The sequence below is a fragment of the Malaclemys terrapin genome, chromosome 1 (genome assembly GCF_027887155.1).
Source record: "Malaclemys terrapin pileata isolate rMalTer1 chromosome 1, rMalTer1.hap1, whole genome shotgun sequence".
NCBI lineage: Eukaryota > Metazoa > Chordata > Testudines > Emydidae > Malaclemys > Malaclemys terrapin.
In genome coordinates this window covers 218,655,833-218,672,600 of record NC_071505.1, presented here as the reverse complement: position 1 = coordinate 218,672,600, position 16,768 = coordinate 218,655,833, and the positions used below count along the sequence as shown (strand labels likewise).

The 16,768-nt window shown below is 37.5% G+C and overlaps 1 protein-coding gene across 6 annotated transcripts in view; it reads right to left on the bottom strand.

Annotated features, from left to right (window-relative positions):
- Positions 1-16,768, bottom strand: part of GPM6B (glycoprotein M6B) — a 130,247-nt gene that overhangs the window by 24,545 nt on the left and 88,934 nt on the right. The window contains exons 1-2 of one of the 6 annotated variants that reach the window (XM_054007543.1): positions 13,221-13,735; positions 4,653-4,772 (exon numbers count right to left, since the gene is read on the bottom strand). The exons of 1 other annotated variant lie outside the window; for it this stretch is intronic. In XM_054007543.1, coding sequence (XP_053863518.1) covers positions 4,653-4,772; positions 13,221-13,281 — 181 coding nt within the window. In that variant the 5' untranslated portion in view covers positions 13,282-13,735. Of the gene's footprint in view, positions 1-4,652; positions 4,773-13,220; positions 13,736-16,768 lie in introns of those variants that run through there. 4 more of the 6 variants (XM_054007524.1, XM_054007534.1, XM_054007573.1 and 1 more) reach the window with 4 other exon arrangements.

Sequence of the window (16,768 nt, the reverse complement as noted above, 5' to 3'; positions counted from 1 at the left end):
ATTGCTGGTATGATCTGTTGGCTCTCTCCAAATCATTGGCACTGCAAAAGGCATAGATTTCCTTTTCCTGTTCAACCACTGGCGAAGATTTGTTGCACAAGTGTTGCAGCATATGTGTGGGGCCCACATCTTGTCCTGATCTCCAATTTTGCAGCCAAAAGAAAGGCGATAGGCTTTCTTAACCATAGTGGTTATACTGCGCTTTTGTGATGCAAAAGTCACTTCACCACAAACATAGCAGAAGTTATCTGCACTGTTCACACAAGTACGAGGCATCTCTGCTCACTTTGGCTAAACCGAAATGCGTCCCTTTGCAAAATCAAACACTGACAAATAAGAGCACGACACTCTGATTTCTAGAGCTGATTAAGGGCAATTTGTTCAGCAGAGTGATGTAAGCTTCGTTATGATCGCATCATCCATGACTTCTAGGAATAACATGATGCAATTCATATCATGTATTACGGAATACCAGCTTCAGATTGCATCATTCATTGTTTTGCCTAAAAAGCAAGTACTGTCCAAACCCAGCCACAGATTTATTCATAGATCCAGTCAAAGATGTATTTTAGTAATTTCTGGTTTAAATTGAGATCCCTTCCCTTTATAACTCACTTATCCTCCGCCATTCCCAAGTCAAGGGTCGTGTATACTGACCCAATAGCATATCTTGAAAACTAGAGCCAATCAACAATTTTAAGCATCATTTTCGTTCTCAGTGACCCAGAATTAGTAAAGTTTGACTACATTTATTTCAGAAGCATTTTGGCTGTAGAGCAGGGCTATCAGTTATTTCTGAAAAATACAACCTCCTATTAATCATTGCATCACTACGGTATTTTAAAAGAACTTCCTTGGTAAAAGTAGTCTGAGCTCTGTTGATATAACTTTGGCAGTAATTCCTCATGCAGATTTGTTCCAGTACTTTGCAGCACACATTTTTTCCAAGGACTCTTGTACGTGGAGGTGTTAATCTATATGCAGAGTTCATTAATCTGAAATCACTCCATTGGCAAAAGTTATCAGTCTCAGTCCAACTCCGCACGAGGCCGCACATGAACAGCATACACAAAACACAGGATTTGCAATCAGTCTGCCATTTCATATTTTTTATTAAAATAGTCCCTCTTTCTATTCTCTCCCCTCACCCTGATCTCCGCCCACCTCATCATGCACACTAGTCATCTCCCAGTTTTAGAACATGCTGGCTTGGCTGACTTATCTAGACAATTCTGAGCCGAAAAGGTGTAACAAATTAGACACCGGACCAGACTTAGAAAGGTATTTAGGCATCTAAAGAGGTAGACAGAAGCCCAGTGGGATTTACAAATGTGATCATGTGAGCTAGCACCTACCTCCCATTGACTGCTTAGGGGCCTTTGTAAACCTCACCCTGCATGAACTAGAGTTTCCTGGGTTTTCTTGTGAAAAAAAGAACAACTATTTTTAACAATATTTGTGTTTTAATCAAAGATTAGTTTCTTACCTGTAAAATTTGAGTTTTGAATATTAGATTCCCTAGTCTGGAAGTGGTAACTCACCTCACAATGCATCAATGCCAGCAGTATCCAATAGCAGAATAAGACTTATCACACTGGATCTCAACCACAGCTACCAACTGCTTCTCCAGTTGACGCTTCCTTAGCTACAAGGAAGTAAACAAAAACACTCTCTCTCCCCAGTAAGATTCCTACTTAAATATATTTTTTTTTAAAAAAGGGGGGGGGGGAGAGATTTTCAGACCAGTGGATCTGAGATTCAGAAGCCAGATGCAGCCTTTCGGTACCAATCTGGAACTAAGGGGTTTTTAGAGAAATAGCTTACCTAAATAAAAGAATAAAAGAGGAAAATGAACCACCACTATAAAGACTTTTGGCCCATCGTAGCACCAACAAAGATGAAGGTGTGTGCATAGGTCGATGCTTTGCAAATTTCCCCCTGCTCATGAGACAGCCTGCATCCTTATGGAATGATCTTAAATCTTGATGGAAGGGGGCACCTTCTCGTGCCTTTATGCCTATCTAAAGTAGGCCCAAAAAAACTTTATTTTTAGGAAGAAATCTAGGAAATGAAAAACCATAAAAACAAACAAAAAACCAATTCATCTGGAAGAATTTCCACAAGAATGTTCATTTTAAAACAAGGGTGCCAATCTTTAAACAAAGAATTTTAAAGAAAGACGGACAATAAAGTAGCATTTAATTGATTAATTAAAGATCCAAGAGGGCTGATAGTTGCTTATGTAGAGATCTAGTGAAAGAAGCAAAATATTAAAGGGAAACAAAGTTTGCTCTCCTAATACCACCTATTACCGACACTGAAAGAGGAGATAAGGAAGGTTGCCCTAGGAAGAAAGTTTACATGTTAGTAGAGTTGGGAGTGTTTTCCAGTGTACTATTCGGTGCAATCCAAAATAAGAGATTCCTGTACCAGCTCTGAAATGAAAAGCATCCATTGTTCTGATTATGTTCCTCTTTCAAGGGAAGAAGTAGCATTTCATTGTGACTAAATAATCATTGGCACAGAGATTGGTATCCTTGTTCAGCGTAGTTGGTCTGTTACTATTCTCAGTTTTCTACTGCATAGCACAGCTGGAGAGATTCAGGTTTCTTTACATCAGAGTAATCAGAAACTGAGTTTCCCACATTAAAATGTCATTTTCAGCCTCTTGTGTGTTCAGGTTACGCCCAGGACCTCTTGTAACTTCAAATCTTTGTTGAAAAGTCTCAGAAATGTCCTACCACTCCCAAGCTAAAAGCTTATGTCTGTATTTTAGCAAGCCTCCTAATTCAACCAGCGTCCATGGACAGACCTCAGCTTCTGGATAGCATTGATCATTGGTTCTTGAAGCGGATTTCCTTTAATGATATAGACTGACAGCTACCAGTGTAATAAGGATTTTGCTCTCAGGTAGTTCAGTAAAGATATACAGAATCTTTTGGCTACTTCTTCTAAAGAACAGAGACAAATGACCAGGTGGTGCATAAGCTTGTAAAAGATGGCTAAGATAAGCATTGAACTTGTGAATCATGATCTTTGCCTCTGATATTCTTCGTTTGATCTGAAAAAATCTCTCTGATGGAAACAAGGCCTTCTTGAAATTTAGCACCAGTATATAAAACAGATTGATCACATTTGTACTGAATGCTGGGCTTGTGACAAAGAAAAGGAGCTTTTAGTAGCCACATTATCTGTAGAACACAGCAGAGATCACCACAGCTCAGAGACTTTGCAATCACAAACAAATGTCTTGAGCCACTTCAGATCTAGCAGTAGACAGAACTTGCCCACTTTCTGGTGCTACAAAGCACTACGGATAAATCTGTTGAAGTCTGGCTAAACCATTAATGGTCCAAAATGGTTTTAAAATTATTCCATACATAGTATTATCACCTTGAGTATAGCTAGAAGATTTCTGTATGTATTTAGCCATTGGCTCCCCTTTGGGACTTTGGACAATAGTCCACATCAGATATTCTTATATATACCTGGCCATTCCGAATCCATTCTCTCCGAATCTGGGTAGCAGGCTCACAACTAAGACTCCAGCAAGAAAAAGGTCAGTCTGATGACTAAGACTCAGGCATTAGTGAAGTGCAGATCTGAAAAGGTACCTCAGAATATTGCCAACCCATTGCATTTTAAATTCTCTTTGGGAGGTTATGCAACAGTACTGTTTCTACTTGTAGGAAATATAATGAAGAGCCATTAACAATGCAAAGTAGTATTACCAGTACCAAGTTCTCCCTCTACCCTCCATAGCTGAGCAGAATAGACCTGATCAACCAAATAATACATCTGACTAATTTAGCAATATTTTTGAATATACAATTTGACAATAAAAATATTCATCCATTTCTAGCATACAGACTAAGCCTACCATGGAAAGAGCATTTTAAGGTCCAAAGAACCAGGTCATCAGGTTATATAAGGGAAGGGGCTAAATGGAATGTAGTGCTCAAATCTCTGAACTGGATTAAATAGATCAGCTTCATCCAGGGAAGAGGCTGGTTGGGCAAAATAACCTTCCATGTTGCTTGAGCTGAGACACTTCAAAGGGAATTTTCAAAAGGTGCTGAGTGCTCACCCTCTGAAAATTGGGCCTCCATTTTAGTGACTTAAGTTGGGCATCCAAAATCTGACACATGCAGAATCACTAATCACTTTGGAAAATCTTGGCCTTACGTCTTTCTTTAAAGCATCACACACACACACACACACACACACAGTTGCTGCTAGAAAATGAGCTATTAGGTGAAATAGTGTTCAAAGAAGCACTTGTTAGGAGACCCACTGCATTGTGTATTGCTGTCTTTGGACATGGAAGCCAACTGATGGATTATAAATTATATCATCATCAGTTTCTGACTGGGTTTGCATACACAGCAATACTATTCTGCCTTGGCAGTGGACAGTTTTGAAATGATTGCTAGCAATACAGTTAACAGAAAGCCATCTATAATTGCAAGCTACTTTTTTTCCAACACTAACAGATTAAAATTAAAGTTTATTTCAAGCAATCATGAGAAAATCAGACTCCTAACTAAGAAACATAGAAAAACATTTTTTAAAAGGTTACAGCTATTGCAAATCATGTTTGTGCTACTGTATTTGAACTCTCCATTTAGATTTCACCCCAACCCTTTATTTACCTTGAATCCCCAAAGGACTAATATTGCCTCTCAATGCTGGCACATGATGGTACTGGTGTGGCCTTGAACTCCTGTACATCCAGTGGTACCTGCCAATTTCCATTTCTGGTCTGGTGATCACTGCCAATTTTAGGTGGTAAAATGTCAGTGTCTCCAGCAAACAAAAATTTGTTCAATACTTTTATTCATTTAATTTTAAAATTAAGTGGAGAGTCCAGAAAAATATGCTGAGATTTAATAACTGAAATATAACCAATTTGTACCAACCAACAGGAGGAAAATCAACAGGATATGCTGTTAAAGTTATGAGCTAAAGACCATTACTGACACAAGAACGTTTAAAACTCCTCTAGGTTCTTGAATGAACATAAATACATATTAAAACGTTCTAGTCTGTTGTGATCTCTGATCATCAAAACTCACTTACCCCACACCAACCCCCTTCTCTTTTCTGGAAAACAGTCCCTTCTCTAAGAGATAGGGCGGAAAGGGAAACAGAATTATGGGAAACCAAATATCTATTTTTAAGGTATCCTAAACCCAGCAGAGTTAGATAATTACCACCAGATGTAGAGAGAGCAACTCAAACACAAATTTGTCCAGTGGCGCAAAGTTAACTTTTTAAAACAAATAGATGAGAAAAGCTGCTCTCACACTGGTGCAAATTTCAACCAGCTCTATTGATTTCAGCAGAGTTACTCCAGTTTTACAATGTACATGCAAGGAGAATTCGACTCATTATTGTTCTCTCCCCCCCAGACTTTTCTCAATTGTTGATCAATTTCAGTAGTGTCATGTCATTTCCAGTCATAGGTAATGGTCTGTAATTCATTGGGAGAGTACTTCAAAGCTTTACTGCTCCTGAGCATCACAGAAAGAGGCTCTTGGCAAAACAGCATCAAACTTCTTTTGGACCGACATTTTTTCACCTTGCCTTGGTTATGAATTGCCAGGCTGTCAATGCAAGATGGATCATTTCTTAAAATACACTGGAAGTTCCACTCTGTATTAGCTACATGAACAAGTAACTGTCGTCTTTGTCCAAAATAAATCTTATTTAGCAGCATTTCAGCAGGTGGATGAGATCTAGTTTAGGACATTACAAACAATTACTTTTCAAGTAGGTCAGAGAAGCAGGTTACTAGAAAGATAAGGTACCACAAATTTCTAGTCTAAAAACAGAAGTGTGTGGTGTGATTCTCCTCTCACACTGTTTTTATACAGGTGTAACTCCACTAACTTCGGTACAGTTACACGAATGTAAATCAGGAGTGAGAGGAAAATCTGTTCCTAGGAGTCCAGTGATCTGTATCTAGGAGGATGGAAACAAGAAATTCTATACATATTGTATTAATGAATAATCTGTTGGTAGTATTACTACCTGCTGCAAAAGAAAGAGTCCTTGGGAGCAATACCAAGTTAACATTGATGGATTCTTTAATGAATGCTTAGTAGTTTATTTCCTCTTGATCATTTCCTTCTCTTTGTAATTTGTGCCAACAGCTTTATATATAGTCCATATTTTTCATGAAAGAAGTTATTCTGCTTCACATATTTTATTCTTCTACTTGGGGAAACCTTCCCCATTCCCCATCCTTAAAAAAAACACCACAAACCAACAGAAGTTCGACAGCCTACATATTCAACTACTTTTCAAATGTTTCCTAGTGCATCTTCCTAAAATGATTACGTATCTAAAGACAATGTCTCCTGTAATGACTTCCTCTTCTCCTGTTGCTCATTCAATAACGATCCTGTTTATGAGATCACAATAGATAGTAATTGAATGCAGTATCAAAAATAGAGAATGATGGCAGAATGCACTTGCTGCTACTGTATAGTACTATTCATTGTTTCTCATATACTTGCCTTCCTCAAACATGCAGTGTTCAGTTATTATTGTTTGCCATTTCTCTAATGTACATAAAACCACTATTTTTTTTTTAAAATAAAAGATTACTAATTACTTTTTGGAGAAGAAAATATTAAATTAGAATGTGCTTTAAGAGGAAGCATTTTTCATCACAAAGGAGAACTTAAATTCAAATACTTACTCAAAGACATTTAAGATGCCAGAATACTAATATAATTCTAATATAAACTAATATAAATAAAAATAAATGGAAAGGCTTTTATCTTGTCAGACGTGAGGTCAGAGTTCTGGAGTTCCCTTACTCTACCACAGATGCCAGCTGGATCACTAGTTCTTGCTGGAGAAACACTGAATCCTAAAATCATGAACTGGCAGGTAAGTATAAGGACTGACTTTTAAACATCCTCTTATTTATTTTTAATAGCAATGGTCAAAACTTTGCCTTTATTTTATTTTTTAATGAAAAGGCATTTTGGAAACTAAAATTTTCATGGAAATTTTGAAACTTTCTGGTTTTATGACAAAGCCTAAGAATTTGTAACTAAAATATTTCTAAATTTCTAGGAGAAATTCCAAAATGTATTTCTTTTCATCGAAAGTATTTTCATAAGAAATCTCACAGACTTTAGTTTGAGCAATGATGGCCTCCGTAAAGTATGGCAGAATTAGGCCTTAACTCTCCGTGTTTTGGTCATGATTTAGTATATTAAATAGCACTGAATATTTATTTCAAAAGTATTTCAGTTCACTTTTAAGGGAGAAAATTATAATTCAGTGGAAGTTGCACTTTTAGGATTACTTTAGGTTACTGTTTAGGTACAATGATCAGCTATAGCTGGATATCCTTTTTAGAATTTGTATGTCATTTCTGAACATTTATTTACATAGTTTATGTACGTCATCACACAAATAATAGCTACAGGTGTTCTAATTTACAATTCACACAATTATATACATCTATGGTAGTTACTGGGTCAAAAATCTACATTTCTTTGTTTATACATCAATGAAAGAACCATCTGTGGTCTTCTAATAAAAATGTGTGTGGGAGATGGGGTGGATGTGGGGGGGGGGGAGGGTTAAAATGGGCCAAGTAGTCTTGATATGGAGTAATTAATCACAGAAAATTTAATCTGATTGTTATTTCCTAAAGGAGATTATGAAGAGACTCCTCAAGGGAAGTGGTGAAAACTCCAACCAACAATTAGCCGGTGACTATAACATTGGGAGCAAGACGAGCCAGGTAACAGGAAGAATTAAGGATTACTGGAGATGACATAGTTGGTCCTTTTCCACCTTTACTTTGCTTCCATGACAATGCTCTATATGGTGTCATATCGTGCCTATTGTGCATGTACAGTGCAATCTGGAAATCTTTCTGGTTTTACCATATTCTGTGTCACATATGTCTAAGTCTTCCTTCACACGATCATTTGGGCAAACTACTGGGGATACACTCTTTTTAAGATATTCACTTTTTAGTTAGAAATCAAATCCTATTAATTAAAACCTAAATCACTAGGTTTGACACATTGTTATCCCTATCATATGTAACGGCCAAGATTTTCTAGGCTAGACTCCAAAATGTTTTACTTCTAGATTTATAGTCAGGCACTTCTATTTAACTGGCATTGTATTCAAGAGGGATGAGCACCAACAAATTCCACTGAAGTCAAAGGGAACTTGGGCACCTTTGAAATATGGATTTAGGAGCCTAACAATTGAGGCCTAGCTTTGAAAACTTTGGCTAATAAGTATAATTTGTATAAGAAGATGGGTTATTGTGTTATTCAAACAATCTAAAAAGAAAGAGCATCTCTTCTCTGATGGGCCTCTGCACATTCCCACTTGTGGTGCCTTGATCCCACACGTGGGTATATGCAGAGGCTCATCTTGAAGAATTTAAATTACAGGTAAGTAACCACTTCTTCGAGTGGCCTCAGCATATTCCCATTTGTGGGATCAAGGTACCTGAGCCACAATCTTCATACCCATCAAATGCCTAATGTTTATACAATCAAGAGCTTCCCTCAAAATGAAATTAACCTCTAACATTAAGAAGTCAATTATACTTATTGTATGCAGTAGTATAGCCGTGTCAGTCCCAGGATATTAGAAGACAAGGGTGGGTTGTCTATTATTGAACCAACTTCTGTTGGTGAGAGACATAAGATTTCAAGCTTACACAGCTCTGTAACAATAGGGACTTGCTTTGTGTTAACACACCATAAATACTGAACAAGAAAAGACCCTAACCATTCATCTCCATTTATTGGATAAACAGAAGTTGGTAGAATAAAATATACTACCGCTCCCACCTTCTCTCTCTAATGATACTTATTTGTTTTGGTTTTAAACTACACACATTTTGCAAATTCACACTTTTTAAAAAAAATTGGTATAAAAATGTTATAAAAATTGACATGTAATTGTATTGTTTTAGGCTAATACATAATCATGCATAACAAAAGTCTTTGTTTGAAATCTCTCACAGCAATTCCGAATTATGAACTTCATTTTCACTGATTAACCTACAATCAAAATGAATTTCCAGCACAACTGCTCAGATTTTTCCATCTATTTTTATACTACAGCATATAAAATTGGAGCTTTTTATGCATTAGTCTAATACAATAAAACTATTTCTCAGTCGTTGCTTTTCTACCAGACCTTCATGCCTAATTTATTATGGTCATTCACAGCAATTTTTTTGTCACTTTTACAACTTAAGAGTAATATTTTTCTTTGTTGCATGAAAAAAGCAAACTTCTTGTCTCTCTCAATATGTATCTGGATGTATTTCCTCCACTGCTGATGCAAAACGGCATTTCATTTTGCCCGTTTATTCCAGCTCAGTGAACCTGCCTACCCAGTCCTCACATTTTGATTTAATTTAATGCCCACAAGATAAACTCTGTCATTTGTAATAATTTGTAAACCCTCATCTTTATGTTCATTCAGTCTGTTCTGTAGGTCTGTAAAATATCTACTCAACCTTTACATGAGCTCTGCTCATGGTGTTTCTCTCTGATAAGAGCTGCTGATATGCAGACTAAGCAATACTTATTTCCTATCTCTGTGAACAAGGGAGTTGTTCAGCTTCCAATTAAAAAATCAGGGCAGCAGTAATTCTTGTCTAGCTTGAGAGAAACAGCTGTGTGAAGGATGTTGCAAATCCAACAGTTGGACTATGCATCATTGCCTGAAGGGGGAATACTTTTATGATTTAATATGAACCCTGAATTAATTTACTTGCCATTTTAGAATGTATTTGTAACGTAAGAAAGATGTGATTTGCACAGTCGTTCCCAACTAACTAAATATTTTTAAACACTTCGGGGCAGATCCTCAGCTGGTGTAAATTATTGTAGCTGCACTAAAGTCAATGGAACTATTGCTGTTTACACCAGCTAAGCATCTGCCCCTTTGTATTTACCATAGTTTGAACTGCACGTAGGCTGGATCAATATTCAGTTGCATACATGTGTAGATACCGTAAGTAAACTACACCTTCACTTGTTGTCCTACGCTGTTATACAATGTTATTGTGCAACGTTTTCTACAGAGGCGGGATGGCTGAAGTATACTATGTGTATACCGTCCTCTCTTACCTCACTGAGGTGCTGATTCTACATAAGTTAAAGTTAATAAATGTTTGTATTGCTATTGTTTTTGTAAATGCACTTTGAGAGCCTTTGATTTAAAAATCCATAGAAATTTAGACCACTAATAGTGAAAATGGACATTTTTCCTATTGTGTTATATATACTTCAAATTAAACAGGTTTGTTTTCTCCACAGTTTGTGTGTACGCACATGATACTGTACATGAACTTGGATATCTAAATGGAGATAAATGGCTAGGATCTTTTCTTGTTCAATATTTATGGTGTGTTAACACAATCACAGTTCCTATTGTTAAAGAGCAATAAGGAATAAAAACAAACCCCATGACCTCTGGCTTATTTTATTTCATTTAAGTTGGTCATTTATTTCTGAAAGTAAGGTTTTGTAAAAAAAAGAAGTTGTGATATTTGAAAAGAAAATATTGAAGGGTATTCACATGCTCGAGATCTCAGAATCTAATACCTCCAGTTTTCGGCACTGGAGTAAATGGCTAGATATTCCAAAAGGCTCACTTCCTATTTAGGCACCTAAATGAAATTGCAGGATTTTCAAGAGTACCCAGATTGTCCTCAGCACAGTTGCCAACTTTCACATAGTAAATAAGCACCCCGACTTTCACCATAAACCAAAAATCAAGGTAATCTCATTTCAAAACAAGCCAATCGCTAAGAACCCCAACACTCTATGTGACTAGATCCCCCCGGCATGCAGTCTGGGACTGCGGTGGGCCCGCTGTGCACCCCTGACACACTCTCCCCTTGCCCCTGCTTGTCACCCCCCCCCCCCCACACACACACACACTTGCCCCTGCTTGCCGGGAGCCGATCAAAAAAAAGAAGCAACAAGCTACAACAAGCAACAAGCTACAAGCCAATCAAGCAACTCTCAAGCCATTTAAGCTTGCAACAAGCTCAATTTTTCTGCATTTTTTTCCCCACGGGTTTGGTATGTCTGGTTCTCAGTGTGAGCTACCGGGTGCTGGGCTCTTATGAAAATCCTGCCTCTTCATTTAGGTGCCTAAATAATAGCTGAGCCCTTTTGACAATCTGGCCCCAAAATCTCAAGACAAAACTTAATGCCCTTCCTCACTGAGTACTTGTTGAAAGGAATAGGCAAGTTGATCTGGATGATTATTTTATTTCATTGTTTAAATTGAGACAAGGCAACCAGTTCTACTCTTCATATTTTATTGCCATGCATAATATACGGTTTACATTTATGAAAGGCAATGTTGGACTGAATGAAGATACAACTTCACAGTGTCTGCAAGGCTGTATGTTACTTTCATAAATGATGAAGTAGGCAAGAACAACAAAGGCATAAAAATACTAAATGCATTTAAATATCATGTTCAATGTGTCAAACTAGCTACAGGAAAGCTAGGAAACAGTGGAAAAATTAAGGCTCCAAGTCCCTTCTGCTTGCCCCTTTATGAAAACAAGACAGTCTGTCATTCGTCATATCAGCCTTAACTGATAATTTGTTTAAAATAATGAGCATTCCCTACATGCTGTGCTTTGGGGATTTAGGCAAGGATAAAAAATATTATCTAATCATTACTGGGTCTGCAAGGTACGTTATTTGTGATGCACAATATATGGAAATAACATTTTTAGAGTTGGTAAATATTATATATGCCGAGACTATTTAAAATATATATATTATTTACCTGGTGGAAAGGAAAACTTTAGACCTTTTAAAAATAATCTAAGTGAATGAAATGGCTATTTTTATCAAAGTATTTAGGATATATAATTTGTACATTAATATGCATTCAAAATCCCCAGCGAAGTTGATTGCTGCCCATGCATGTTAATGGCTTTCAAAGTTTAATCTCTCGGCATTGTAACTCTTTTTTGGAAAATCCCTAGGGGATTATGTTTTTCTATGGTCTAATCACTTGCCAAATTTCATTTTGTTGAAACGGATGCTGGTTTCGAATTAGACGGACTAGAAAAGAAAAACAAAACTTCAAACCAAGGAAACAAACGATTTTTCAATGTATATATGTATATAATTAAATGCTTGTTTATATTAAAACCCACTAAAATCTAGGGATATACATTAGCAGTTGTGATATTATAATAGCTAAGAAATAATACATGCAACAGGTTCCTGAGGAGATCTCATTATCTAGGTACTGTCAAGAGTTCATAACAAACAACTTTAATAAGATAATTTTTGTTAGAGCTCTATCACCCAGCAGAATTTAGTGTGCCTCTTTGTACGATAGCCTGCTATCCTGAACGGCATGAATTATATGGCAGTCTGAGTCCAAAATGTAACAGTCCTTCAGTGGTGGTATTTATCCTGTGAAGTGCTGAACTTTATATCAATAAATCACCTGGAGCACTCAGATTAAATTAAGTCTCTCTCCTACCACACTGCCATTTTCTTATCTCAGAATAATAAATTTGGAACTCTTCTCCCCATCAAGGAGCAATTCTGGATCACACACATACACAGGGACCTCAACATGGCTTAACTCATTGCACTATTCTCCTTTTTCCTACCATAGAGAAACCTCTATAGAAACAAAACTCTATGGAGTAAAATGTAGACGATGAAAAGGAATTAAAATCAGTCTGCTATCTGGCACTAATCTATTGCATCAAGGCAGCTAGGGATGTCATTCTAAATGGGCAGAAAGCTACATGTTCCTGTAACCTAGATCTCCCACACTGCATTGAACAACACTAAAGCCCTGCTACATGGCTAGTCTCAGTGAAATTTTCTGATTATGGCCCTGAGGACCCTACACACATTTTCTCTCTAATTTACCAAATCTGATCAAAGAAGGAGCAATAACAAGGCTTCTTTTGCGGAAACGCACCATTTTTGATGGGATTGGAGAAGGTTCACAGCGAGAACATATTCAGAGGGAAAGATTCCTGCTCTATTAATTTGCTGTCAAGCCTTACAGGAAAAAAAAAAAAACCCTGAAAGCTAGAAAGATGCAATAATGATTGTTTAAGAGCTGTTCTAAAAAGAGTGACAAAAACGGTCTAACCCTCTTTAAGTACCCTCAATGAAAAGATTTAAACAGGCTATTGTTAGACCTCTAGGTACCTTTTTTCTCTTGGCTTTGTTCTGTATTTTCCTCCGCTGCAGTTTCCATGGCTGGCTTCATACCATCCACCAAAAATGCTTTCTCCCCCCTCCTCCCAGCAAAATCTTTTTCTCTTCTTTTTTTCTTACTCCCTTCTGTCTCTTATTTACAGCAGCAGTGATTGAGTGGCTCTGTTCTTCACTACAGTAGATTACAGTCCTTTCCAAAATGCAGAAAGTCTTGTCAGCTTCAATTTCGCTCTGCTTACTGGTCCATAAAGATTTGTGCCAGGAAATGCTCAGCCATACGTCACCAAGGACCCCAGTTACAAATAGCCATTCTGTGTCCGATTGTGTCCCAACTTCTATGTAGCTGGGGTTGGAAGAATCGGCTAACCACTCTTTCTCCTTGCGTGCTCTCTCTTTCCCCCTTCCTCTCTTTCTCCAGAGGCTCCCAATGAATGTTAATCAATTCTCTCAGCAAAGAATGGATTTGTGACATCAGAAGTGGGGATGCATGTGAGAATGAAAGGAGCCCCCTCCTGTCGCATGACTCAGCTATGAAACTAGCCCCCCTATTGCTGTCTCTAAGGAGAGTCATCACACAATCACAAGGCTCTCTTTCCCATGGGACCCTATTATTATGCTTCACATTTTGATTTATTCCATATGCCCTCTGCTCTTGCAGAGAACATAAACACAATGTGCACGCCGCCTCCAGTTTATCTTCTGCTGACTTTAAGAAGCAAGTAAGGTTTGGCTCTCATACAGCACAAACCAAAGGAAAACAAACAATTGTGTATGGATGTATCTGTGTCCACATAACATACCCAGAGAGCTTAAAGCAGAATTTAAAATCCTTTCCTTCTCCTCTGGATAGCAAAGATCACAATACAAATCTGATCACAAACGAACAGAAGTACAATGTAATAGTTTTTAAAATAAAGCTGGGTAAGCAAGCATACAGTCCCTAATTTTCAAATGGGCGCCTAACGTCAGGTCCCGATTCAGGGGAACAACCCTTTTCAGGGAAGAAATTAACACATGCTTCGCGTGAAGCATGTGCTTAAGCACCATCCTGAAAAGGGATGGACCTAAGTGCATTTTAAAGTGCTTCTCTGAAGCAGTGTCTTAGGCAATTAAAGAAGAGAATTAAAGTACATCCACAGGGATCACGGAGGTCGGTGATTTAATCAATTTCAAAATTTTGGCCCTGGGGCTGATCCTAAATGGAAATAGGGTATCAACTGACTTTAGTAGTTGCTGAGGGGATTCAACACCATACTTGATAAGTCCCATATCCTTCATGTTCCTTGTATTTAATTGGAGCAAGATGGTGGGCAGAGGAAAGCACTCTGAAGAATTTGCAGACATGCTGCAATCTCCTTTGATCATGAGGAACACATCCACAATTGGTCAATTCAGTCCACAGTTTGAGAATACTCCTGGATTCCTCACTGACACTAAGCTCTCAATAGCAGCATCTGCAAATAATGCTTTCTACCATCTTCAGTTGATTAAAATACTCTGTCCCTCCTATGAAGGATGACCTCAGTTCACCACCTCTTTATTACCTTCTAACTTGTCTGCAATATACTGGATACGATACCCAAAAGCTCACCTAATACTCTAGGTTTTAGGTGAACTCTGCTGCTCTAGCACAAAGGTACTTTCTACCGCAGAGCTTTTTAGGAGGCTAACCCAAAGCTGTGTAACAAACAATTCTCCTCCTGGGGAGAGGATGACAAAAAGAACAATCCACATTTGACACACGAAAGCATTCAGATGCTATGGTGATGAGGACAGTGATATTATGCTCAGATACTGTGGTGATAAGAACCTATACAGAACAGAATTAAATTTTTGTCTAATGATCCTTGTAAACAAAGAAAACTTTATTTGGGGGGTGTTTTTGCAGGTAGCTATTTGTTACTGCAAGTAAAATCACTGAGGCTCTTGCAATTTATCAATAAACTGGTAGTGTTTCTGATAATTGCGATGCCATAGTTAGTTCAATTTCCTTAATGTATTTGGCTTATACTGTCCTATTTGGAAGACTGCTACTTCATTTCTTCCCCCCGCAAAGCATAGCAATAAATCCAAATTGATGCAATTTTAATGGGTTTATGATGCGTGGCATACTTCCCAAGATACAACGATCATCTTTGGGATTTGTTGTTGTTTTTTAATGTTCTGGCTGACCCACTTATCTTTATTGCCTTCAGAAGAAAACCACTGTAGAACCTCCGGACAATTTAAGTGAGACCTATTTGTTGAAAGTTGAAGGTTTCCTGGTTCGTAAGTAGTTTCTGTTGAATGAGTTCAGGACTTTAGAACAGATGTGTTATTAACAAATCTAGCAGGCGGTGGAGGCCATCCCCCATTTCTTCCAAAGATCCCCCCTCCTACCCCAAAGTAGTGAAGAAATACATAACACTAGAAGAACACATTAACTACTCAAGAACTTGAACTAATGTCTTCAGAAGCCATCAATCTAACTGTTTAAAGCTATCTAAACTAATTAAATTATTAATTCTAGCTACTGAATCATCCTCTAAAGATTTAAGTGATGCAGCGAAGTGTGAAGTTCTCTCCCACTCCCTCCTGCTTTCCAGCTTGCTGAAAGATGTGATGGGTTTTAAGTCACTCTTTATCATCTTACTTCAGTCATTTCCTAATTCTCCTCCACTTCTTTCCCTTCGTTATCAAGCACTGCAGATGGAACAAGCACTGCTTTCTCCTCTGCTGCCATCAGTACTATTACACACATCTATTACACGCATGTTCAAGACCACTCTAACCAAAACCTAAGCCCAAGACCCCATCTCCTCTCAAAATCAGGTAGGTTTTTTTGAGAATGCACTGTCCTCCAGGGAGATTTTATAATATTTTAATACAATATAATAATTATAACCTTATGGTTGTATGCAAACACTAGATATCTCCAGCACTGTGGTAAAGGGCACTGTTTCTCGGACAACCACGAAGAATTTTTAGAATGAAGAATCTACTCCTTTCCTCATCAGAACAGTTTTAAAAAGCCTAACAAAAATGATCTCTGAGACTGAAATCCAGATAACCACAGTCATAAGGATTGATTGAGATAACCAATGCTGGGAGAGTCACACAATTATTCTCCAGGAGTTCAATAGAGTGACATTTTACTTGCAGCTCAAAATGAAATTAAAAATGAGTGGTCGTGGGGGTGGGAGGAAGAGATGAATGGATGATTCTACTGCTGAAACACAGCCCTAAGCCTACAGCAGGACACTGGGAGTTAAAGCAACAGAGTTAAGTACGTGAGAACACTGCAGAATAGGTCCCAGTCGATAATCCGTTAGTACAAAATATAACTGCCTATCTTTTTGAACTAATTTATTTAAAAATATCTGAAATTATTTTTCCTCGTCAAAATAAAGCATTGCAATTACATAAATTAAAAATATGTTAAATATATTTAAATATATCATAAATATAAATAACTATATCTAAAGATATGTACGTATATTAAAAACATAATTCTGTTAGCAGGTGCCTATTCTTTTTGAACACTGGCTGCCTCTATTCAT